General features: G+C 41.0%; 1 protein-coding gene across 4 annotated transcripts in view; it reads right to left on the reverse strand.

Moving 5' to 3' along the window:
* The window catches only part of TNPO3 (transportin 3), a 75,589-nt gene extending 49,653 nt beyond the window's left edge, over positions 1-25,936 (reverse strand). Inside the window, exons 1-4 of one of the 4 annotated variants that reach the window (XM_037512987.2) lie at positions 25,450-25,936; positions 7,545-7,745; positions 6,436-6,509; positions 3,857-4,013 (exon numbers count right to left, since the gene is read on the reverse strand). In XM_037512987.2, coding sequence (XP_037368884.1) covers positions 3,857-4,013; positions 6,436-6,509; positions 7,545-7,745; positions 25,450-25,569 — 552 coding nt within the window. In that variant the 5' untranslated portion in view covers positions 25,570-25,936. The other 3 variants (XM_054692649.1, XM_037513008.2, XM_037513001.2) reach the window with 3 other exon arrangements.
* Between the last annotated feature and the right edge of the window lie 699 nt (positions 25,937-26,635).

Raw genomic sequence — 26,635 nt, forward strand, 5'->3', positions numbered from 1 at the left:
TTCAATCCCCAGCCAGGGAGGTGACCCACATATGGCACAGACCTCTCCTAACTTGCCCGCTGCTCCCCTCATCAGTGTATTTCACTCAATCCAGTCAGGCCTGTTCTATTCCCCACTCTGTCTCTGGTGAATCCTCTCACCTCCACACCCCCCCCCCCCGCCCCGCCACACACACCTCTGGCCTACACCCCAGTTCTTGTATGCGTAAATAAATAAATCTTTAAAAAAATATATTTTATTGCCAAAAAATATTAAACATCATCCAAGCCTTCAGTGAGTCATCATCTTTTTGTTGGTGGAGGGTCTAACCTCTAGATTGATAGTTACTGACTGGGGTGGTGGCTGCTGAAGGGTGGGGGTGACTATGGCAATTTCTTAAAATCAGACAACGTAGTTTGTCACATCTTTCACCAAAGATTTCTCTGTAGCATCCAATGCTATTTGATAGCATTTTACCCACAGTAGACCTTCTATCAAAATTGGGAATCAATCCTCTCAAATACTGCCACCACTTTATCAACTAAATTTATGTCATATTCTAAATCCTTGGTTCTCATTTCAAAAGTGTTCACAACATCTTCACCAAAAAGAAATTCTATCTCAAAAAAGTACTTTATTTGCTTATCCTTTCACAGCAATTCATCTGTCCCCAGTTTGATCATGGGACTGTAGCAATTCAGTCATACCTATAGGTTCCTATTCTAATTCTAGCTTGCTTGCTAGTTCTGCCACATCTGTAGTTACTTCATCTACTGAAGACTTGAACCCCACAAAGTCATCCATAAAGGTTAAAATCATCTTCTTCCAAACGCCTGTTAATGTTGGTATTTTGCCCTCCTCTCAGGGATCACAAATGTTCTTAATGGCACCTACAACACTGAATACTTTGCAGAGATTTTCAATTTACTTTGCCCAAATCCATCACAGAAGCCATGGACTATGGCACTTAGTGTCTTATGAGATATGGTCTTACATAATAAGACCTGCAAGTCAAACTTCCTCCTTGATTCGTGTGCTGCAGAATGCATGTGGTGTTAGCAAGCATGAAAGAAACACTAATTTCCTCGTATTTCTCTATCACAACTCTTGGGTGACCACGTGCATTGTCAATGAGCACGTGTCTTGCTGGGCAGTAGGTCTCAACATTGGGCTTAAAATATTCAATAAACCATTTTGTAAACAGACACATCATTTAGGATTTGTTGGTTCATTTATAGATCAAAAGGAGAGACTATTTAACATAATTTCTTAAGTGTCCTAGGATTTTCAGAATGGTAAATGTGCACTGGCTTCAACTTAAAGGCACCAACTGCATTAACTAATAATAAGAGGGTCAGCCTGTCTTCTGAAGCTTTGAATTCTGGCACTGACTTGTCCTCTTCAGCTATGAAAGTTTTAGATGACATCTTTTTCCAACAGAAAGCTGTTTAGTGTGGACACTCTCATATCAATGATCTTTGCTAGATCTTAATAATTTGCACCTTCTGCACAAGCATGTTCTACTTCACTTTATACTCTGTTAGGGAGATGGCTTTTTCGTCACACCTCAGAAACCAATCTGCTGGCATCAAATTTTTCTTTTTTTTAAAGATTTATTTATTTATGCATACAAGAGCTGGGGTACAGGCCAGAGGTGTAGGGGGTGAGAAGATTCACCAGAGATAGAGTGGGGAACAGAAAAGGCAGACTGATCGAAGTACACTGCTGAGGGGAGCAGTGGGCACGTCAGGAGAGGTCTGCTGCGCCATGTGGGTTGCTCCCTGGCTGGCTGGGAATCAAACTCATGCTGCAGTGGCTGCGGATTGCTTCATAGGTTGCATCTTAACCCTTGCGCCACCAGGGAGGCCCCTGGCATCAAAGTTTTCTGCCTCTCTCATTTTTTATAGAACTGAAGAGTTAGGACCCTTCTCTGGATTAGGATTTGGCTTAACAGAATGTTGTTGCTGATTAATCTACACAAACCAAGATAACTTCTCAGAATCCATAATAAGGCTTTTTTGTCTTCTGATCAATAAGGCGTTCACTGAAATAGCACTTTTAATTTCAAGAACCTTTCCTTTTGGGGCTCCCTGGTGGCCTAGGGGTTAAGTCTCACTGCCACCACCCCTATGGCCTGAGTTTGATTCCTGGCTAAACCACATGGTGCAGCAGACTGCTCCTGTTTCTCCCACTGCTCCTCTTAGCAGTTTATTTCAGTAGTTCTGCCTGTTCTGTTCCTCACTCTGTCTCTGGTGAATCCTCTCAAACGCACCCCACCCCAGCACCTCACCTGCACTCCAGTTCTTCCAGACACATACACAAAAATAAATTAAAAAATAAGTAAATAAAATGAAATTCTACCATTAAAAGAAAAAAGAACCTTTCCTTTTGTGTTTATAAACTGTAGCAAGAGGCCTAGCTTTGTCTCTCTTGGCTGCTGTCAGGTCTTCCTCACTAAGCGTAATCAATCCTAGCTTTTTTTTTTTTTTTTTTAAATGGAGGCATGTTTTTATTTATTTATTTATTTGTTTGTTTGTTTATACATGCACTGGGTACAGTCAGAAGTGCGGGAGGGTGAGAGAATTCACCAGAGCCAGAGTGGGGAGCAGAACAGGCAGAAGGACTGAAGTACACTGCTGAGGGGAGCAGCCGGCAGCAGGAGAGGTCTGCACGCCATGTGGGACACTCCTCGGGTGGCCGGGGAGCAGCTGGGGATCGAACCGGCGCCGCAGAGGCCGCGTGCAGCTTCACAACCCAGCGCTCAACCGCTGAGCCACCGGGGAGGCCCTCAATCCTAGCTTTTTATTTAAAGTGAGACTTGCAATTCTTCCTTTCACTTGAACACTTAAGAGGCCATTGTAGGGTTATTAACTGGCCTAACTTCAATATTGTTGTATCTCAGGGACTAGGGAGGCTCAAGGAGGAGAGAGAGACAGTCAAACAGTGGTCAGAGGAACAGTTAGCACACACACTTATTGAATTAAGCTCAGTCTTATATGTATGCAACTAATGGCACCCCAAAACAATTACAATAGCAACATCAAAGATCACTGATCACAGGTCACCATAACAGATAAAGATAGTAAAAACAATGAATAATGAAAAATCTGAAATACTGCAGGACCTACCAAAGTGTTACACAGACATTAAGTAGGCGCACATGCAGTCTGAAAAAAATGGTGCCAATAGATTTGCTTAACATAGGGTTGCCAAAAAACTTAAATCTGTTAAAAAAAACTCAATAGCCGCATTGCACAATAACATGAAGCATGCCTATATGTAACTGAATGATGTAACTATGTCCCAAGGATACTCTATTTACAAAAACAGGTGACTAGCACATAAATCATAAATTCAGCCAACCCTGGTCTAGACTATCAAAATTTCCACAAAATCAGAAAGGACACAGCCAAATTTAACTCTTTACAAAGAAACTCAAACTAGCTAACCTATAATTGTGATATTGCTCAAAGGTCAAGTAAAGCCTTGGACCACTTTCCTGTCAAGATCTCAATTAATCTTCAAGAGGATCATGTCCTTAGTAAATTTATATGGAGCTTCCATTAGCATTATATCTGATCAAGAGTTGACGGTAATACAAGACTGTGTAATCAGAAGATCTGATTTGAAATACTGAATTAGTAGTCATAATTGTAAAACCTATTTCGCACTCATAAAATGGAGATAATACCTTCACATTATTTAGAAGCTCAAGAAGTATAGTTCTGAAAGTATTTTTTAATATTCATAAAAGCCACAGTATTACGGTTGACAAATTTTCAACTAAAGCTATTTCACAATAATCCGACTGATTACAAAACAACCATCATGGTTTTTTGCCTCTAGTCAGCAACTTAATATTTCAAAACCTACTCACCAAGAGAGATACCACTGTGCTAGAATAGAAAGCCAAATCTTCTATAATTTCTGTGCGCCGATTAGCTCCAATACGTAAGGAACGACTATGTACTTCTTCAGGTAACACTGTAAGTATCTCCAGCAGAAAAGGCAGAGAAGTTACGTCATTGCTATATCTGGAAAAGAAAAGGGGGAGATACCAGAGTCAGAAAATACACAATCACACAAGGTAACAGTTGTCAGAATAACCAATGATAACAAAAACATTTTCACTAATGTTAAAGAGAAAAAAAAAATGTGTGTGTATATATATATATATATACACACACACACACGTAAAGTTTCAACTTGAATAATCTTTGACCTAGCAATTCCACTTCCAGAAATGTATTACTCAGAAAAAAATCTCATATGAAGTACACAAACCTATACACAACAGTATTTTTTTATAACAGCAAAATGTAAAAGTTCTCCACAATTAGGATAAAAAAAGTTAAGTCATACGGTGGAATGTATGTGGGCGACCAAAATCTATTAAGTAAAAAAAGACTATAAAACGTACTACATATAACAAACAAATATGTAGGTATATGCTAAAATATATATGTACCTATTTATTTTATTTTTTTTTTTTAATAGAGGCATGTTTTATTTGTTTGTTTGTTTTGTTTATACAAGCACTGGGTACAGTCAGAAGCGGGGGAGGGTGAGAGAATTCACCAGAGCTAGAGAGGGGAGCAGAGCAGGCAGAAGGACCGAAGTACACTGCTGAGGGGAGCAGCGGGCGGCAGGAGAGGTCTGGGCGCCATGTGGGACCCTCCTCCAGTGGCCGGGGAGCAGCCGGGGATCGAACCGGCGCCGCAGAGGCTGCAGGCAGCTTCGCAACCCAGCGCTCAACCGCTGCGCCACCGGGGAGGCCCTGTACCTATTTATTTTTAAAGGCATAAATGAGAGTCTAGAGGATCATATAACCAACCATGAAAAGTTACTTATTAAATACAGGAATTGGGGCCTCCCTGGTGGTGCAAAGGGTTAAGTCTCAGCTCTATGACGCTATCAGCAGCTACTGCAGAAACAAGTTCGATCCCAGTGTAGGGAGCTAACCCACATGGCATAGCAGACGTCTCCGATCTTGCCTGCTACTCCTCTCAGCAGTGCATTTATTCTGCTCCCCATTTTGTCTCTAGTGAATCCTCTCAGCCCCCTCCCTCTCTGGCCCACCCCCATACCTCTGGTGTACACTCCAGCTCTTGTATGCATAAATAAATAAATGCAAATCACTATCATTTGCAAGAAGAGGAAAAGATTCTTTACAAAATAAATAAATAAAATATAGGAATTGGGAGAGAGGAAGGTATTCACTTTTCACTTTGAGAGCTTCATATTGCTAGAATTCTTTTCAATGATGTGTTGAGTTTCTTGACAAAAACTTTTTTACAGATTTGTTTTTATTTATTTGTACAAACTAGCACTGGGGGGCAGGCCAGAGGTATGGGGGGGGGGGTGAGAGGATTCACCAAAGAGAGAGTGGGGAGCAGAACAGGAGGACTGACTGAAATACACTGCTGAGAGGAGCAGTGGGTGAGGTCTGTTGCACCATGTGGGTCAGCTCCCTGGCCGGGGATCAAACTCATGCCACAGGGCCTCCCCGGTGGCGTAGCGGTTGAGCACTGGGTTGCGAAGCTGCCCGCAGCCTCTGCAGCGCTGGTTCGATCCCCAGCTGCTCCCCAGCCATCGGAGGAGGGTCCCACATGGCACGCAGACCTCTCCTGCCACCCGCTGCTCCCCTCAGCAGTGTACTTCGGTCCTTCTGCCTGTTCTGCTCTCCGCTCTTGCTCTGGTGAATTCTCTCACCCTCCCGCGCTTCTGACTGTACCCAGTGCTTGTATAAATAAATAAAAATAAATCTTAAAAAAAAAACAACACTAAATTGCATTCCAAGTTCAAAAAAAAAAAAGAAAAGAAACTCATGCCACAATGGCTGTTGAGTGCTTGATAATACCAAGATTTAACCCGTGCACCACCAGGGAGGCCTGACAAAAACTTTCTTAAACAAAAAACTCTTTAATGACGTTGGAAGTAAAAAGGACATCCACTTTATTTTAAGAAAGTTTCCTAACCAAAGCAAATATCAAGATTATCTTGCCAAGACCCATAAGGAAACCTTCATTCAAAACAGCAAGCTCCATGTATGAAAAATAGTAACATCCCTCTGACAGACATAAAACAAACCCCAATTAGTAAGAAGATACACTCATAACAACTTTCAATTTAATATCATCTTAAGCATTCAGATAATATCTTTTACAGAACTGCTGAGATGTCAGTCGGAGATATCCATAAGACAATGAGATTTCACTACAGTTAATTCAAGAAGAGTATGTGTGTGTAAATAATAAATTTCTTTATGCCCCACATATTTCTGTAGTATCAAAATTTTCTATGATTTTCTTTTAATCTAATAAAGGCAAACAATAAATAATTTTATGTTAGGAGTTCACAGAAACAGTATAAATGTCTAGCCCCTGTTAACAAATTTCTCTATGTAGGTTAATGGTAATTCCAAATGCTAGCATACAGTCAATACAAGTTACTTACTTTTCCACCAAAGTTTGTACACATCCCTTCCAGGAAGGCATCTGTAGGGCAAGGTCTGCTATTGCTAAAGCCAGCTGAGTAAGAGATTAAATAAATGAACAGAACAGATGAACAGAAATAGTGTTACCATCAATATAAACTGGAAAGCAAAGAAAGAAAACCTCTACCAAACAATATGATAACCAAAACATTTGAAAACCTCCTCCCCCCAACTACATATATATATATATATATATACATATGTGTATACACACACACACACACACACACACACACACATACACATATGCATATATCATGAAAACTCTTCTGGACTAGCTACAAATCGCTGAGATTTAAACTTTAAAAACTTAAAAACAACCAATACAACAAAAAAAGTCAGAAAGAACAGACTATAGAGTTTTCTCAGAATATATCGATACTTACTTTTAATTGGCAATACCATAGAACTTCATGGACAGATAAATTATACTTTGCCAAAAGGCCAAAGCTACTGACAAAGTCAGACCTTTGACTTACTCCTCAAGTAATGGATTGCCATATCCCTTCTCTTTCCATTTCTCATCTTGAAGCCTTATGCAAAAGCCTCCTTCCTCTTCAAGGGCACTTCTATGCCAGGCAGAGAACACATGTGAGTATGTATTCACTGAAGCTTCCAGTTTTCCTTTCTAATGTATTTCTCTGTCTAAGGGGGAAAGGTCAGATGCTCTACTTCACTGTTTGACTCATGAGACTTTTATTAGCCAATCAGTCAAGAAAAAGACAACTGTGTAGACCTCTGACCCAGAATCATACAGTGTTTTTATCATCTGCAATTTTAACAGGAGAAACACGTCTACCTGTGAAAACTTTCACTCACTTCCCCCACTTCTGGTATTCAAATCTGTATGAAATTAAATGAACTAAATATAAATGATTTAAATGAACTAAATATAATTGATTTAAATGTTCGCTTTCTATCAACTTGGGAATCAGTCTGTAATATAGCAGCAATTCTATAGTAAAGCTGTTATCATTATCTCACATGGCCTCGTAATAGTATCAATCAAAATAAACTTGATACATACAAATGACCTTAAGATTTCCTTAACAAGAGGCACAGGATTTACCTGCGTTACAATGACAGGTGACAAGTCTTTCAAGTTCTGGATATGAGTTAGTAATGAGTCCCGTAAAGAGGCGTGAGAGTCTGTAGGGAGCTCATAAAATGAGGTCTGAATCTTCATTTTCATGGTCTGGGCAGCAAAATAGCATGATTCCACATCCTGTCGGATCTGTAACAACTGGTCTGAAATCTCCCATGCATGAACCTGAAAGTAGATCAGACAAAAATACCTTAAATAAGCCTACTTTTCTGAATAATTTTATTGCCATAAAGACTCAATACATATATCAAATCATCCAACCAAAGTATAATGAAAGAAAAATCTGATGAAAGCTAAATTACCTACTAAAATTCAGTCAACACTTCAAAACTACGTATTTGTAGGCCCTGTTCAACAAAAGCATTACCTACTCTTCTGACTCATTCTAGGAAGGAACACATCAAGTAAATCAATAGGATTAATCTTGCTGCTTAGAATCATTAATTTTGTGTTTGTGTGGGAAGAGTATTAAGAGAAATGACCCAAAATTTTCTATTGAAACTAATACATCATTGTAAAAACTGCCAACCCTAATGTATATATTATATCCTTCGCTTCTTTTCCCAACCTTAAAATAAGTTCGGTTCACTCAGAATTGAATCTAGAGGCTGTTTTAATGTATGAATAAACAAAATATATTTTATACTGATCTTAATAAGCTTGCATTTCAATCTTTAGTTCCTCAATAAAACAACAGAAAAACTATCTTACCAAATGAATATTTTATATACTTCAATTATTTTCTGATGAATTTATACTAGGTAAAGTGTTAACTATGCTACTAAAATGGTTTGCACGGGAGAAAATAAATGTACCTATGAAAATAATAAACAGAACAATAGAATTTGGTTCCTAACAACCCTAAAAATTGTGCGCACATGCGCACGCGCACACACACACACACACACACACACACACACACACCCCTTAAAGAATAAAAATAAATAGCCAAAGCTGCAGAACACAAAATTACTACCCCAAAATTAGGTACACTCTTATATATTAACAATGAACAATCTGAAGAGGAAGTTAAGAAAATTACATTAATAATAACATCAAAAAGAAACAAAATACCCAGGAATAAAAGCAAGGAGGCAAAAAAGACTTGTACAATGAAAACTACAAAACACAGCTGATGGGACTTATACATCATAAAGGAAAACATGGGAGACAGTACTGGTGTCAACATGATCCAAAGAGATCTAGAAATTTAATTCAATGCTTATCAAAATCCCAACATTGTTTTTTGCAGTAACAGCAAAATCTATAAGGAATCACAAAAGATCCTGAATAGTCAAAACAATCCTGATAAAGAACACAGTTCTGAAGGGCACACTTTCCAATTTCAAAATTTATTATAAAACCACAGTAACCAAAATACTATGGTACCATCCTTGTCCTTATAAGATATATTAAAATACTTAGGGGTACAACATTATACATTCTGCAATTTGCTTCCAAAAGTTTTTATTTTTTAAAATTTATTTATGCATACAAGAAATGGGCTATAGGCCAGAGGTGCTGGGGGTGAGAGGATTCACCAGAGACAGACTGGGGAACAGAACAGGCAGACGGACTGAAATACACTGCTGAGGGGAGCAGTGGGCAAGTCAAGAGAGGTCTGCCGCGCCATGTGGGTCAGCTCCCTGGCAGGGATCAAACTCATGCAGCAGTGGCTGGCAACAGTTTGATAGCACCGAGACTTTAACCCCTGTGCCACCCGGGAGGTCCCCTGCTTCCAAAGGTTTTTAAAAAGTAAAGACAACAGGGGCCTCCCCAGTGGCGCAGCGACTGAGCGCTGGGTTGCGATGCTGCCCGCAGCCTCTGCTGCGCCGGTTCGATCCCCGGCTGCTCCCCGGCCACCGGAAGAGGGCGGAAGATGGTCCCACATGGCGCGCAGACCTCTCCTGACGCCCACTGCTCCCCTCAGCAGTGTACTTCGGTCCTTCTGCCTGCTCTGCTCCCCGCTCTGGCTCTGGTGCATTCTCTCACCCTCCCACGCTTCTGACTGTACCCAGTGCTTGTCTAAATAAATAAATAAATAAATAAATAAATCTAAAAAAAAAAAATCTATATATAATAATTAAATAAAAAATATTGGAAAAAAAGAAAGTAAAGACAACAGAGCGGGACAGAAAGAGACCAAGAGAAAGCAAATGGGGGCACTGTCAAATTGAGAAGAGTTTATCAGTGATCACTGTGCAATTCTTTCAAGTTAAAAAATTTCTAAATAAACAGCTAGAAAGAAAATAAGTAGCTGATTAATATATTAAAGAAATATAAGGACAAACTGAAGAATTTCCAATAAGAAATAGAATCCATAAAAGTAATCAAGTGGAAATCTAGAAATAAATTAAGTAAAGTGGAAATTAAGAACAAAATGAAAGGATTAAATAGAAAATTAGACAACTGAAGAAGAGATTAGAAAATAACAAGACTGAAACACAAAGTCAAAAAAAGGATAAAGGTTAAGAATGGGAAGCATACAAGTGATATGTGGACACAGTGATAAAGTCTGACATACATAACTGAAATCCCAGATAATGTAGTGCAGAAGCACTCAAGATAGTGACTGAGAAACTTCCAAACTGATAAAAGACACAAGCTCAGATTGGAGATACTCTACATATCCTAAAAACAAAACAAAACAAAACAAAACAAAACAAAACCAGAGCCAGGCACATAACACTGTTTTTTTTAAAAAAAAAAAGACAAAGAGGAAAATCCTCAAAACCAGAGGGGAAAAGATGTATTACCATTAATGGTACAACAATTAGACTCAGAGCTGACTGACTTGTCAACATAAACAATGGGAACCACTTATCTTCAATGTACTAAATGTAGACCTCTCCATGGAGACCGGCTGGTCTGTGGTACAACAGAGAAGGAAGGCATGCTGTGCACCAGACAACCAGGTAATAACATTCAAGCTAAAATTTCTAATTGATTAAGGCTGACGTGTGAGCTAGCATAAGCAGATATAACTCCTGGGAATCAGTCACAAGGGGGTGCACAACCAACTACAGATCCCCACCAAATACTCAGGAGAAAAGTGGGGAGTAGGGCAGAAGACCAAAGAAACTGGAGACCAATTGGTCAAGCAGTCCTCAAGGAGAGTCCTCAACTGCAGAAAAGGCACAGAAAGCTCTCACTGGATCCTTCTTCCCTACAGAAAATAAAAAAGCCTTAAACTGTGTGGGATGGAAACAAATCACGTCACCCACAAGATACAGGTTAAGATTCACAGCTGTTGCAGTAAAGGTAAAAGAAAAAACTTGACCCCTGTAGGATATGATATAAAAGTTTTCAGCCCACCACCAGAATCCTACCACGGAAGAAAGGGCAAAAAAATTTATCCTGCACAAGACGGTCCAATGCCAGTCAATACACCAGAGGACAGAATCACTTGAGAAAGTCCTACTGATGAGAAGAGAGGACTCTGGGCTGCAAATTGTTACAAGAGACCAGGCAAGAGCGTTCCCATTGCTCACTTCTCCCAAAACAGCAGCACTAACCCTATCATACTCAAACTCCTGAAAGTCATAGATAAGAACATATTGGAGAGTAGAATAAACAAATCCCTTCACCTTACCATCATGGTACCCTTAACTCTTTTATCAGTTCAATTGTAGAACTTTGTATTGTAATTACTTAGGCCTTTGTTAGTCTTTTCTAAGACTGTAAGCTCTTTAAAAGTAAAAAATAGGGCCTCCCCAGTGGCGCAGCAGTTGAGCGCTGGGTTAAGAAGCTGCCCGCAGCCTCTGCAGCACCGGTTCGATCCCTGGCTGCTCCCCGGCCACCGGAGGAGGGTCCCACATGGAGCGCAGACCTCTCCTGCCGCCCACTGCTCCCCTCAGCAGTGTACTTCGGTCCTTCTGCCTGCTCTGCTCCCTGCTCTGGCTCTGGTGAATTCTCTCACCCTCCTGCGCTTCTGACTGTACCCAGTGCTTGTATAAACAAACAAACAAACAAATAAATAAAGCAATACCAAGCTTAGTGTTTAAAAAAAAAAAACAAATAAAAGTAAAAAATAGTCTTAATTATTTCTGTATCTCTCAAAATCCTTTTGCCATAAGAGGCACTTAAAGTACATATTAAATTACTAAATATGAAGCAAAATGATAAGATACCATCATCTCTTAAGTCTTCAACACCTCTTTGTTCTCCCAAACATTAAATCCAACCTTTTACTAGGTAGCTGAGGTATAGTGTATTTGCAGTCAGTTTTAAGAACAGAATCCATGTGTTTAGAGAAAGAACAGAGAACAAGCAGTTAGTCCTTCAGAGAGAAAGAAAACAAAGGCCTTGCAAGGATGAGACTTCATTTTCACTCAGTAAGTCCTCATTGTATAACTTCATTTGCTTTACCCAGATGGAGATTTGGTTTGGTTTGGTTTTAAAAGACGTATTTTACCTACATTACCCGCAGTGTTGTAAACCAATGTTACCTTAATAAAGCAAAATAGGCAAAATTAAATTAAAAGTAAAATATTTATCTTGTTATAGCGATAGGAAAAGTTTGGTATTTTCCTAGCTAAAATCTGATTTTTAAATTTTAGCAAAATTTCCGTGAAAGTAAACCTTAAAATCTCCCCAAAATGGGAGTCTTTTCTGGAATGAGTGTACTTTAAAATATTACCAGTATTTTTGAATTAGGGGGAAAAGAGTCTTTTTAAATTAGCCCCAGACAACTAAACCAAATATAAAACTCACATCTTTAATGCTCCTAGTTGAAAATAAAAAACTGGATAATATAAACTATCTAATTTCCTAAGATAATTCTACAGTGAATTAGCCTTAGAAAAATTCTCAAACTGCTCCTTGAGCAAATGTATCAAGTACAACCAAGTCAAAGAGCATTTTTTCCATTTCAAGCATCCTTACGCATCTCAGTGCCGTCTGCCCCACTGATCAAATGTGCCTCTTTTCAAATATCTGTCTTTTGGAATAAAAACAAAATACGAGAGTGACTTCTACAGAAACCTGACAAACTTGAATATCACAACCTGCTTAAGTAAACTGTCAATTAAAAATTACCCAGGCTGATACTGCCAGTATCAATATTCATGGGAGGTCAAAATTTGTAATTGCGTTACTTTGAATCACAGGAGGATTTAAGAACTGTTGGTACCCAAAACCAAGCAGTCTTGTTTTGGTCACTGAATCATAAGGAAAATACAAACAAATGCTGATATCCTAGACACACAGTACATCACTCACTGTTCTTCCCCTCTGCTAAGCTGCAGAAAGAAGGACAGAAAGGAAGGAAGGAAAAAGGAGTCTTTACAAGAAGAGAATAAAGCACTTACACTTCATAGGACTTTCTAGCCACAGATGCCAGGTGCTACCCACTGAAATCCAGGCTTGGACTAAGCTCCACATTTCTGAAAGGACCATCTCAACCGAAGCCTGGGGCTCAGAGTCAGCAGGAGGAAGCTGCAGCTCCCACTAGCAGCACATTTCAAAGAGGCTGCAACAAGAGAACATTTTCCATTTAAGCATCTAATTCCAATCTTCCATTTCACAAAGCAGTAGCAGAACGGGCCTTTTTATCAGTCTTTTCAAAAGGTATTTCCATGACTACGTGATGAATATGAAGCAGGCTATAGCCCAGCAATCCCTTCATTAACATGCTCTAAAGTCTTTCATTATACTTCACAGCAGATCCTAAAAGTACTTGTCCCTTTTTTTCTTAAATAGTGCACTGTTGCTCCAAGACTCACTTCTACACCAACAATTCTAAAACTGCCGAATCAACCGAAATCACCGAGCCGGCCCTCAACAATGCCATCACAACCCAATGGGGCCTAAGGATTCATTAGCTGCCAAGAATTAGAATCGGATTTGGGCTGCTAGTTAATCCTACACAAAAACTCCTCAAATTAAGCAGAATTACTTAAAATACTTCACTGAGCATGGACAAGCGCTGGCAAACAGAAAATGAGGTTATGGAAATAAAAGTATTTCAATGAAATCTGAAAAGTAACATAAAAGTTCAGGTTGCTGTACTTTTTTTGAAGATTTCAATCAGTGAAAAATACATTTCTTAGTCTTCAAAGACATAGTATATTTGAGGGGAAGAGGAGACTAGCTAAGAGTACAAAGGGAAAAGAATTCCTTAAAAAGAAAGGTCAGTCAACACACTATTTTAGGCACATGCCCTGCCATTTTTCACAGCCCTATTCATAATAAATAATTAAAAGACAGACTAAAAACTATTGTTTAAAACACCACAAGCTATTCAGATCACAAGTAATGTTAAAGACACCTCAAATCAACTTTGGAAGGCATTGGTGTCCACATTTATTGTTCTACCCTGCTCTCAACAAAAGGGATCAAATGACTGCACTGCACACTGTGGTCTCATCTGTTTCTGATGAAATGCCAGTGTTTCTACAGCAAACATTTTTAAACAATTCTATGTCATAATCACTTCTCTCAAATGAATTTTGGTTCAGATGCATGGTTGCTGATCATGCTTAATATATATCATGCCAACATATTTTTATGACAAGTGTAAAAAAATCCCTATTCCAATTTATAAAGTTCAGTCACCTATGTATCTATTAACCTCAAGGATGGCCCTGAAAATGGATACATTTGGATGCATAAAATCAACTTGGTTTGGGAGTAATGATGGTATTCATTCTTTTTTTTTTTTTTAAAGATTTATTTATTTATTTATACAAGCACTGGGTACAGTCAGAAGCACGGGAGGGTGAGAGAATTCACCAGAGCCAGAGCAGGGAGCAGAGCAGGCAGAAGGACCGAAGTACACTGCTGAGGGGAGCAGCGGGCGGCAGGAGAGGTCTGCGCGCCATGTGGGACCCTCCTCCGGTGGCCGGGGATCATTCTTAATAACCACTTCACTGTGGGCCTCACTAACTAAACGAGGAGGCCCTGCTTTAAAAAGTAGAACATTCCAAAACTTGGAATCATCTCATTCGAAGTAATGGATAATGGATAACCCATGTGAGTGAGGGCTTCCAGAAGTAAAAAACATAGACAATGTATTTCCTTTAATCACTGGCCTTTAGTCCTATGTATCTGAGCAAGTTTTATACAAGGCATATAAACCAGAATTAGAACTTTATCAGATACATTAAACATGTTAACACTGTGCTGGAGATTCAAGTTTCTCAATCTAACAGAAACGTTAGAAAACTCTGAATGCTTATCTAAAAACACACAGCACATTTTCAAATCTAGTTCCAAGTATATTTTTCTACTTTGGGGCCATCCGTTTAAATAGTATTATACTATGGCTAAGATAGAAAAAAGAGCTAGGAAACAATGAATACTGAGAAAAACCAGGAAGGAACACTTGTACTTGAGAGAAAAAAATTAGTAAAAACCGTAACATAAATCTCCATTAACAGAAAATTTCTTATCAAAAGAAAAAACACTTATTTCATAATATTTTCATTTTGGAAATTCTACCATAAATAGAAAAAAATCATTAAGGCAGTACATTCATAAGGCTCTGCATGCCAAACACTATAAAATTATCTCCTTTGCCAGGACTGTGAGCTTCCAATAAAGAGAAATAAAGTTTCTCTCTGTGGTTTCACCCATATAGCAGCATAACACTCGGATCAAATATTGTAGTATCATGATACAAGACAGGGAAATACAGGACAGGTAATTTGAGCAATCTCAACTTTTGATGACATAAATTTCTTTTTTAAAGTTCAGCAGTGCTGCTGGTGGGAGTGCAAACTGGTCCAACCACTATGGAGAGCAGTGTGACGATTCCTCAACCTACTAAAGATAGAGCTCCCATATGATCTAGCAATTCCACTCCTAGGTATTTACCCAAAGGACACAGAAACATCAACTCCAAAGAGCACCTGCACCCCTATATTTACAGTAGCACTGTTTACAATAGCTAAGCTTTGGAAACAACCCAAATGCCCAAAAATAGATGACTGGATCAAGAAGATGGGGTACATATACACCATGGAATATTACTCAGCATTCAAAAAAGATAAACACATGCAATTTGCAGCAACATGGATGGAGCTGGAAGGGATCATGCTCAGCAAAATAAGCCAGAAAGAAAAAGAAAAATACCAGATGGTCTCTCTCATAGCAGGAATCTAGAAAACTTAAATAAGGGACCAGGAAAAAGAATAACTATAAGAAAGAAAAAATCAAAATCAACAAACAACTATGAGCCAGAGAGACACACTATGGAGGGTAGAGGGCGGGGAAAGGCGGGATTGGGGTCAAAATAAGGGGGCTGCAATTGTATGGGGAATATAAAAATAACATAAAATAATAAAAATAAAGTTCAGCAGTGCTTAAGATTCTATAAAATCTGGAAAACAATATGGCAGGTCCTCCCAAAAAAAAAACCAAAAAACAAAAAACATTTACCGTATGACCCAGCAATTCCCCTTCTGGATACATGTCAAAGGAACTGAAGTAGGGACTACAACAGATACCTGTACATTCATAACAGCATTATTCTTCATAGCCAGACGGTAAAAGCAACTCAAGTGTTCATCAATAGATGAATACAATGGAATTATACAGCCTTAAAAGGGGATGAGATTTCAACAGAAAATACAAGGGAATACACAGTAGATAAACATGGGCGATGAACACCAAAGATGTTATGCTAGGGGTCTCCCTGGTGGTGCAAGGAGTTGAGTCGCCACACTATGAAGCTATCTACACAGCCACTGCAGCACCACACCAGTTCAATCCCCTGCTGGCCATGGAACTGACCCACATGGCACAGCAGAACTCTCCTGCCACTGCTCTCCTCAACCCACCTGTTCCATTCCCCACTCTGTCTCAGGTGAATCCTCTCATACCCCGTACCTCTGGCCTGTATCCCAGTTCTTGTATGTATGCATAAATAAATAAATCTTTTAAAACAAACAAACAAAGATGTTATGCTAAATGTTAAGCCAGTCACAAAAGGGACAAACACTGTATGATTCCACTAACATGAGGTACCTAAACAGTCAAATTCATAGAAGCAGACAGCAGAATGATGGTTGGTTGGGGTTGGGGGGATGGAAAAATAGAAAGTTACTATATTTAATGGGTCCAGATGAACCAAGTTCTGGAGGTGGACTGGATGGTGGTAATGGTCGCACAATTAACAATAGTTAAAACCACTGAACTTAAAATGGTAAATTTCATGTAGAAACATATAGTGTGTGTGTGTGTGTATAAACCAATCTTAAAAAAAGGAATGAAATTCTGACACATGCTACAACATTAATGAAACCTGAAAATATGCTAGATGAAATAAATGAGACAGAAAAAAAGACAAATACTGTATGATTCTACTTATATAAGATACTTGGAATAGTCAAGTTCATAGACAAAAAGAGAGAAATGAAGACTTGTTTAACAATACAAAGTTTCAGTCTGAGAAAATGAAAAAGTTCCAGAGATGTGCAGTGGTGATGGCTGCACAACAATGTATTTAATGCCACTGAACTATAGACCAAAAAATGTTTAAAACCGCAGATTTTATTTTGTGAATATTATAACATAATAAAAAAAATCTATACAAAGTATTTTCCATTTCCCACATAAACGTCAGTACAATCAACGTGAAAAAAGTATCTGGAAGGCTTTGGAAGGATATGAAAGGAGGTGTCCTGACAATTTTATATAACAAATCAAAGCATGAACATTGGCCCAAGCCTTGGGAAGACAAGAAATAAGCTAATGCAAATACGGATGAATGTCACCAGTTAACAGACTACCATTCCAACAAAAACACCATCACAAATTTTCACTCACAGGTACCAGTACACCAAGAACATGAAATGTCTATATTTGCACTAAGACTTAGAACGTGGCAGTGCAAATAAGGAAATGGTTTTGTCTTTAACTTTTTTTTTTTAAAGATTTATTTATTTATCATGTAGAAGAACTGGGGTGTAGGTCAGAGGTGGGAGGGGGGCGTGATTCACCAGAGACAGAGTGGGGAGCAAAACAGGCAGATCTACTGAAATACACTGCTAAGGGGAGCAGCTGGGGAGACAGGAGAGGTCTAATGCGCCAGTGGGTCAGCTCCCAGACTGCGGAGATAGAACTCAGGCCTTAACTAAGGTAAGGCTGAGACTTGACCCCTTGGCCACCAAGGAGGCCCCCTTATCTTTAACTTTAATTAACTTAAAAAATTTAAATAGTCACAATAGCCATCTGACGGAAAAGTTACCATATTAGATGACATGGCCAGATTAGTGAACTCTGGGATAAAGGTCTTTGGTTTTTATCCTATACTTACAGTTTCCAGCAGTGCAAGGCATAAACTATTTTTATGTTTATTGAACTAACTGATCCATAGAAGTTGTATAGTAACATTTTCCACTTTCTAAAAGGCTCTCCTTTCAAGAGCAAGTAATGTATTAATGGTCACTTGACGGGAAGATGATAGCATATGCATTTAAAAAATGACTAGAGTCTTAGATAAACCAAACAATGACTGGTAGAGAAAAAAGCCCCAACACTCTAGATTTCAGAACTAGACTAAAGAATTATAAAGGGGAAAGCTGCTGGAAAGAAGTTTGAAGGTTATACCCCATCATGACCTTTTTGGTATGACATTTAGAAGAAGAAAATTCTAAATGATATCTAATAAACTAGACATGACAATAACAACCTAGTCCATTAAAACATGATTCTAGGGGCCTCCCCGGTGGCGCAGCGGTTGAGTGCTGGGTTGCGAAGCTGCCCGTGGCCTCCGCGGCGCCGGTTCGATCCCCGGCTACTCCCCGGCCACCGGAGGCGGGTCCCACATGGCGTGCAGACCTCTCCTGCCGCCCGCTGCTCCCCTCAGCAGTGTGCTTCGGTCCTTCTGCCTGCTCTGCTCCCCGCTCTGGCTCTGGTGAATTCTCTCACCCTCCCGCGCTTCTGACTGTACCCAGTGCTTGTATAAATAAATTAAAAAAAAAAAAAAAAAAGCTAAAAAAAAAAAAAACATGATTCTATGTCATTTAATTTGTTTTTAACATTTCTTTTCAGTTGTTAGATTGAACTATAAAACTTCTGAAGTACTTAGCCCGTAGACTGTCTCTGTAAAAGTCAGTCTCTGCCTTATCACCTAAATGACATACTCAGAACAAATGAGTAGCATAATTCATTAGCCTATATAGAGATGGTCTTTCCTTCTACTGCTTTCTACATTATCTGCTAATTTTGGCTACTGGGGGTGAACAACGGAAACTACTAAACATAACAGTCCATTGTTAGGCTTCCTTTCAGATATGTCTCAAAATAATTTTCTTCTTATAAAACTCTCTGAAGATATTAGCAATCGCTGCCCATCACATTACACAAAACCCGGATTCGAAGTTATTTCCAAGAGTTTTGGTGGAAAAAGTAAGTAGAGAATGATTCTTCTAAAAATATATAGCTCTTTCATAAAAATGGCTGTTTATTATTCAGATGAACACATTTGTTTGCTTTAAGGTCCTTTTCAAAAAGAGAAAAGACACTAACTCATAGCATGGGTTAAATCATATCCAAATGACATCTTTATACCAAATCTATTGTCACCAGGTCATTAGAACTAAACCAAATAACTATAAGATTATAAAGTGCAAGGTGGACCAAAATAAGGATAATCGTTTCCCAATGCATATTCTTCAAAGTGGTTTGAAACAAATCAGGCAATTTCTGTTCCTTACCAATTTCAAGTTGCAAAAAAACAAAAACAAAAAACCCCAAAAAACCACCATGTTTCTTTGTTACAACACTAAAAAGTGACTTTGGTTAAAAAATGTTCAGTTACTACTTCAAGAAAACTTAATTGAATCAGAATGTTCTCCTCCCTTTCTGTACCCAAATCTTTCAAAGATAAAATAAGGACAACATAAACTTATTTCACAAACTTATCTCTCGTATCTGTGAAAGACTGAAATCAGAAGATGACAGAAGGCAGAATACTGTTTGTTTTCAATTATCTATGGATATGATTGAGAGAAGCATAAAATTCATTGAAAAAAACAATTTGAGTCATTCAACTGTCCTTTTGGAGGTGCCTACAAGCACCACATTATCTGTATGTCAGAAATCTTAATAATAATCTTTCTTAACAAGCATGGTTTATTCCTTACACTATGGGCATCAAATTATATAAACAAGTAAAAGGACCCTTAGAGTCCAGTGGGAGAGACCAAAAACAAAAATACCCAATTTCAAAAAGCTAAAATAAGTATAAATGCAATTTAAAAAAGTATTTTAGATGTTCAGTAAGGGCTTCAAATGATGTTCGGCTGAAGAAAATCCATTAAGAACTTCAAAGGGGGGGGGGGCCTCCTTAGTGGCACAACGTGTTGGGAGCAGCGGGTTAAGCCCAGTGCTGTGAAGCTGTCCGCAGCCTCTGCAGCGCCGGTTCAATTCCTGGGTGGCCAGGGAGATTCCCAAATGGCGAGGCAGATCTCTCCCGTCCCGCCCACTGCTCCCCTTTCGATCTGTCTGCCTGTTCTGCCCACCTCCCCGCCCCCCAACCCTCCCCCTCCCCGGCTCTGTCTCTGGTGAGTCTTCTCACCCTCATGCGACTCTGGTCTGTACCCCAGCTCTTGAATAAATAAAATAAATCTTTACAAAAAAAAAAGAGGCCTCCCTGGTGGCACAGTTGTTGAGCGCTGGGTTGCGAAGCTGCCCACAGACTGCAGAGTGGGTTCCATTCCCGGCCACAGGGTGAGGGTCCCACATGCATGCAGACCTCTCCAGCCACCCGCTGCTCCCTCAGCAGTGTACTTCATCAGTCTGCCTGTTCTGCTCTCTGCTCTGGCTCTGGTGAATTCTCTCACCCTCCCGCGCTTCTGACTGTACCCAGTGCTTGTATAAATAAATAAATAGATAGATAAATAGATAAATAAATAAATAAATAAATAATCTTTAAAAAAAGAACTTCAAAGGGAAAGTAGAATTTAGGTAGGGCTTTTAAAAAATGGGCTAGTTTCTTCATCAGAAGGTAGGACTGGAAAGAGTAATGTGTAAAGCACAGAGGTAAAAAAGAAACAGAAATCACAAAATCAGACAAAGGCAACATCTCTCCACCTCCAAATTAGATTACTATGGGAGGGTATTTACAGCCGTTTAAATGTTGATGGAAAGACCTGGTAAAAGGAAGGTCCCAGCGAATTCAGAAAGTGAGATGCAGTGCACCCAGAGTGAACACAAGCGTTTGGATATACCCACGACAATTCTAAATCAGAGGTGAAGGGGCGATGGTATATTTAAGAATGTGACCAGAATGATAGATCTTGGACTCCAACCTGAATAGGAGAAAAGTGAAGAGAAAGACCTAATAAAGATAAAGGACAGGCAGTCAATGAAATAAGATTTTGATGAAATTAAAGAACTAAGGTGGGGATTTAGGGACTTATGTAAGATGACTGAACTAACTCACTGGACACATTTGTTTGCCCCCGGGTCACTTCCCAAAAATCCATTAAAGTCAGGGTAAAGAGATTTTAAAAAAAGAAAAGAAAAAAGGCGAAAGCCCATAAGGACAAAGTGAATCTTAACATAACTGTTTAGCAAAACTGGAAATTATATAGAAAACCAGCAGATGAATGTCAACCATCTTAGCAGACTGTAAAAAGCTGAAATTTGCCGGGGGGCAGGGAGGGAGGATGGCTGCAACCAGACTGGGGGAAACCAAGGAATAAACTGATTAAAATTGCAAAATCCCAGTTCGTGGCAGGAATTACATGGCAGCACCAGGCACACTGAAGGCAGATACATAGGAGGAACAGAAAACAAAGGGGTGGTTCAAAATCTGTGTAAGCAACTCCTAGATTTTCTCCCCAACTCTGAGCAATCAGACAACTATACTCCCACCAGCATAAAAGACACAAGGTTTACTTTGGAAAGATTTAAGTCAGGGACACTAGACTCCTGGACAAAAGACTCCACTAAGAACAGGAATAGCACCCTGTATAACAGGAGATTAAATCAAAGCCTATATTCTTACTGGTAAAACCCATGCCCTACCTTGTTCCTCCTACCTGCCACCAGCAGCAAAGGTTGTAACTCCCAAACAAGACTAGAGGACTTGTCTCCGTAAAAGCGGCACGAAAAATAAATAAATAAGACCAATGAGAGAGAAGGGGTGAAGGTTTCCTTTTCAATTACCCACCGAACAAAGGTGCATTCCAAGGAAAGATGAAAGATCTTGTGTACAACAAATGCAAGGAAGAGGTGAAGGGAAATTTCCAGGACAAAGTTAGCAATTCCAGCATGTTAATTATAATTACATGACAGACCTTGAGAAAGGGTTTCAAGGGACTTGCCTGTCTACAAAGAGGGGGTGAAGACCTTGAGAGCAACTTCTCAAGACAGACTAGGTGAAGTAAACCGAGAGCTTCCAAGAGGGAGCTGCCCACATCTTGCCTAAACAGATGGACTAAATCACAGCTGGCAGGGGCTGATGAACATCTTGTTTTTATAGTCCATTTGACAGTTCCCACCAGACTAACAAATGGTCACATCCTGAGAGATGGAACCCTATTTTGGACCATGCTGGTGCCATATTTTGATATGACAGAGGTGCCACCTATCATGACACACAGCTGTTGCTCTAACAACTACTGGCCACACCATTTCCTGAAAGGGGGGATAGCAGAGGGTCTTCATGAAAAGATAGTAAAAGACCATGTCCCAGAGTGACCAAGATCTCATTAGCATGCTAATGAAACACATATCCCTGAGTGGAGATCCAAGATGTTAATGAGACATGCAACCTGTGAAGAAACATGTAACCCATCTGTATCTGCTCATGTAGTCCAGCCCCAAATGTATTATGAACTGCTGCCCTTTGCCCTGCTCTGCCCTGGTACACAAGCCCCTTTTAAATCCTTTCCTAGCTCCCTTCGGAGAGACAGCAAGGAAACTTTTTCTTCCTGTTCTGCCTCCCTTATGCTAGAGCATAAGTTTAATAACGCCTTGTCAAGATGTAGTCCGTTAAATTCTTTTATAAGGGATCAGAACCTCTACAGACGTCCCAGGTCAGTAACAACCAGGCCAGATTGGAGCAGGAGGATAGAGGGTTCTCATGAGAGGTCTCCTCCAACCAAAAAAGAAAACAGCAAGCTTGGACATACTAAGAGGATATTTATACTTACTGACAGAGAATTTGGGGTGAATTTTGTAAACAGAAAATGTTGCAAATTTAAAAAAAAAAGAAAAAGGTAATGATTCTCATCGGAAAAAAAAAAAAAAAAAAGCTGCCCAAAAAGGGAACTCTTACCATGCTATACCCTGCCTGGCTCACAATGTACATTAATTGAGCCAAAAAGATGCTATCACTATGTTGGAAAGAATGGATAAAGGAAAGCGGAGTCTACACTGTAATCTCTCACAGAATCTGCATATAACTCCTCTTTTTCGTCCCAGGTCTTATTCTTAAACATTTTGAAAGTTAAAACTTTTCAAGTTTTAAAAATAAATTTAAATTTTGATAGAAACCAAAGTAAGATTTCAAAAAAATAAAAGCTATTATATGAGGTTACTGAGATTCTTGAGCCAGCAAACTGGAAAGAGTGGGAAGAAGCGTGAGACCAGAGCAGAATGTCTGAGTTAGTGATTTGGGGAAGCTGGTGACTTTTTAATAACGACAGGATCCAAGATGTGACTATGTGACCAGATGGCTGAGTCAGTGATTTGAGGGGTTGGTGACTTTTTAGTGTTGACAAGATCCAAGAAGTGACTGTGGAGGAATTAAAGTGATTGGTAATGGTAGAAATTACAATACACGAAATTCCTTAAATAAAAATTTACTGACTTAAAATAATTCTGCCTATATTACATATAACTTTTTAAAAAGCCTTTACAAAAAAAAAGGTAAAGACCAGGTGGCTGAGAAGATAAAGGAATTAAGAGGACAGTATTAGTGGAATTGTCACCCCGGATATAACTGCCTAAAAATGATGGTATGTAACTGAGTTAGATATTTTCCAAGTCACTTTTCCACCTTTCTCTACCATGTTTTCTGCCCCTATATGCTGACCTGTCTGTACTAAATCAACAGGTTCCTCTGTCCCCTACCTCTTGGTTGGGCTTGTCCAATGGAGAATCTCAGGAAGAGTTTAGGAGAATAAGATCAGGGTATTTTTTCCTCCAGCTCTCCCTGCAGTCACCTTATGCAGGGAGGCACAAAACTCCGTACCTTTCTGGAGAGTTGGAGTAACCACTCCCTGTCCCATGCCTTCAGCCTAAGGCTGTTAACAGTTTGGCCACAGGTTACTACACTATCTTTTGTGGTATCACTTCATACTCACATCTTTATAAGGAGTATCTTTATAAAATAAACCCTTTCTAGAATTATCCCCATCTCAAGTACACCATATGTTCCTCCTGGAAACAGTGAGGCAGATAATGTAAGGTTGTTACAGAGAGTAAAGTAAGAAAATTGACTGTCATTTAAATAACAAGTAGTAATATATTCAGAGCTCTATGTTCCAAGAACTTTTCTAAGCTCTTTGCAGATGTTAACTCATTTTATAATCACAAATATCCTATATAGCAGAGATTTTTGTCTGGTGCAATTCCATATACCAATGTCGAGCACAGCTGCTGGTACATGGTAAACAAACAGTGATTTAAAAGGCATACAATAGGCAGGTTTAGTAGGAAAGCGCTAAATTTTGGTATAGTGCAGCATTTCTAACCCTCACAATATGAAAACCGTAAAAATCTGGGATTTGTGGCTCCCCGGATCACAAAAACACTAAATATGACCACATGTGAATGATTTTCTTATGTAGCCTAGAGAGTCTTACTCGGTCCCATGAGGTTATCCAGAATTTGGGTTCCCAATTTTTGGGTTCCCAATTTTTTAAGAGTAATGCTCTAAAGACAGTTTGCAAATTTAAAAATATTTATAATGCATATATAGTCCAGGGGCTGCTTCGAAAGGACAGGGTATGGGACCTTTAAGTACCAATTGCGAGTTCAAAACAAGAAATGAAATGGGAGGGCGCAAATAAAAAATACATGCCTCGCTGCATAAAACAGAAAAGAAGATAAAATCAGCAAGATCACCAAGCACACTAATCACACAGAAATAAAGCACAGCACAGGCAAGCATGAAAAACTGACTAGCATTAGACCAGTGAATCAAAGGCCGCAGACACACAATAGGTATAACAGGTTGCAAACACCCTCCCTGAATGCTCCTTGTATGGCATTGCCAAGGCAGCGCTGAGACCCATGTCTTCTAAGGAACCAAACGCAGGGAGACCACACGGTGAGAGAACCCATACCCAGCAAAATGAGACCTGCAAAGCTTTTTTTTTTTGAAACTAGCATTTACGTCCTCGACAGGATGCTGCAATCCAAACCAGGAGGAGCGCGTTCACGGGCATGCGAACCTACAAACTTGATTAAGTTTCGAGCAGAACGTCCTCCCCCCAGAGCTAAAATCAGCTAGGAGCAGCGAGGGGCAAGGCCACCCCTGCAAAGGAAGCGCCGGACGCCACACCTCACCCAGCGAGGGAAGACGGAGAAAGCATCCTTGACTGGAAAATGGGAGGAAGACGGTGGCTGGATTTGGCGGAAAAGAAGACAAAACGGAAACGCGGGGCCTACCAAGCCGGGCGCGGGGGGCCAAGTTCCCGCGGACCTGAACTTGCCCGCCCCGAGCGGGGCGCGCACCGCCCGCACCTCCGCCTCTACGGGGCGGGCCAAGGGCCAGTTCGCGACCGGCGAGCGGCGACCGGCTCCCGAAAAGCGGCGGCGAGGTCGCTCCGCAGCCCCACCCCGCGGCGGCGGCTCCTCCCCGCCGAGGACCTCGCGAGGCCAACCGCCCGGCTCGGGCGCCAGCGGGAGCCGCGGTCCCACCCCGCCCCGGCCCCGCGCCGCAGAGCGGCCTCCCGCGGCCCCTCACCGAGCGCTGCAGCTCCCCCAGCCAAAACGAGGCGCGCTCCTTTCCGCTGGGATCCGGGTCGTGGTAAAGCGCCTGCACTGCCTGGTACACGAGCTGCAATGTCGGCTTCGCCCCTTCCATGCTGGAGGCGGCGTGGCGGCGGCGGCGGGTCTGGCGGGTCTCCCGAGGATCCTCCGGCGGCGGTGCCTTCGCGCTTTCTCACTGTGTCGGCCACGGCCGCTCCCTGACTGGCGCCATCTCCTCCTCTTTGGCCGTTACCAGGGCAGAGGGGTTCCCCGTGGAAGTTGCCCCCCTCGGAAACAGAGGGTAGACCGTCTTCAGGTTCCTGGCCTTTTTCCCGAGCCGCCCACTAGACTCCAGACGGCTGTGTCCGGACGCCGGCGCGCGCCTCTCTACCGCTGGCTTGCTCCCTGAGGTGTGTCCCGACACGACACACAGCGCTCGGCGTTCCCGAGCCGCGTTAACCCGGACCGGAAGCGGCAGCACCGATACCTTTGGCACACTTCCGCCCGGTGCAGCGCGAACGTCCTCCTTCCCGGCACGCCTCTTCGCGCGTCCCCGCCCCCTCCCGGAAGTGGCTCTGCGGAGCCGGGAGCTGAGAAGAGGAGGTGGGAGGTGGCTCTTGGGGTTTCTGGCGTCAGGTTGGAGCTCTGGGACCCACGCGTTACCCACACCTGCGCCGCCCGCAACTGCTTGGCAGTGGATGCCCTCTTCCGAGTTCTCTAGCCCTCTCTGGAGAATCCCTTCTGACCACTGCGAGCAGGGCGCGTCCGTTCAACCATCAATGGAATGTCCACTCTCGAAAATCTAAAGATTTGAAGCAGGGTTTCTGTGCTCACTCTAGTAGAGGAGACAGACACGTAATCAGAATACCCGGGTATGTGCCAAATTGAAATAAATCCAAAATGCCTAGACTAGGCATTGTTCAGCCCCCCATTTCCACTAAGTTCTTACACCCAAAGACTGTGTCATTCATTCTGTTGCTCAAAAATTGAATTGTAGGGCCTCCCCGGGGGCGCAGCGTGTTGAGCACAGTGCTGTGAAGCTGTCAGCAGCCTCTGGAGCGCTGGTTCGATTCCCGGCTAGCCAGGGAGCAACCCACATGGCGCGGCAGACTTCTCCTGTTGCGCCCACTGCTCCCTTCAGCAGTGTCTTCGGTCAGTCTGCCTGTTCTGCTCCCCACTTT

Source organism: Talpa occidentalis, unplaced genomic scaffold, assembly GCF_014898055.3.
Source record: "Talpa occidentalis isolate TD23 unplaced genomic scaffold, MPIMG_talOcc4v2.1, whole genome shotgun sequence".
In the NCBI taxonomy this organism is placed as follows: Eukaryota; Metazoa; Chordata; class Mammalia; order Eulipotyphla; family Talpidae; genus Talpa; species Talpa occidentalis.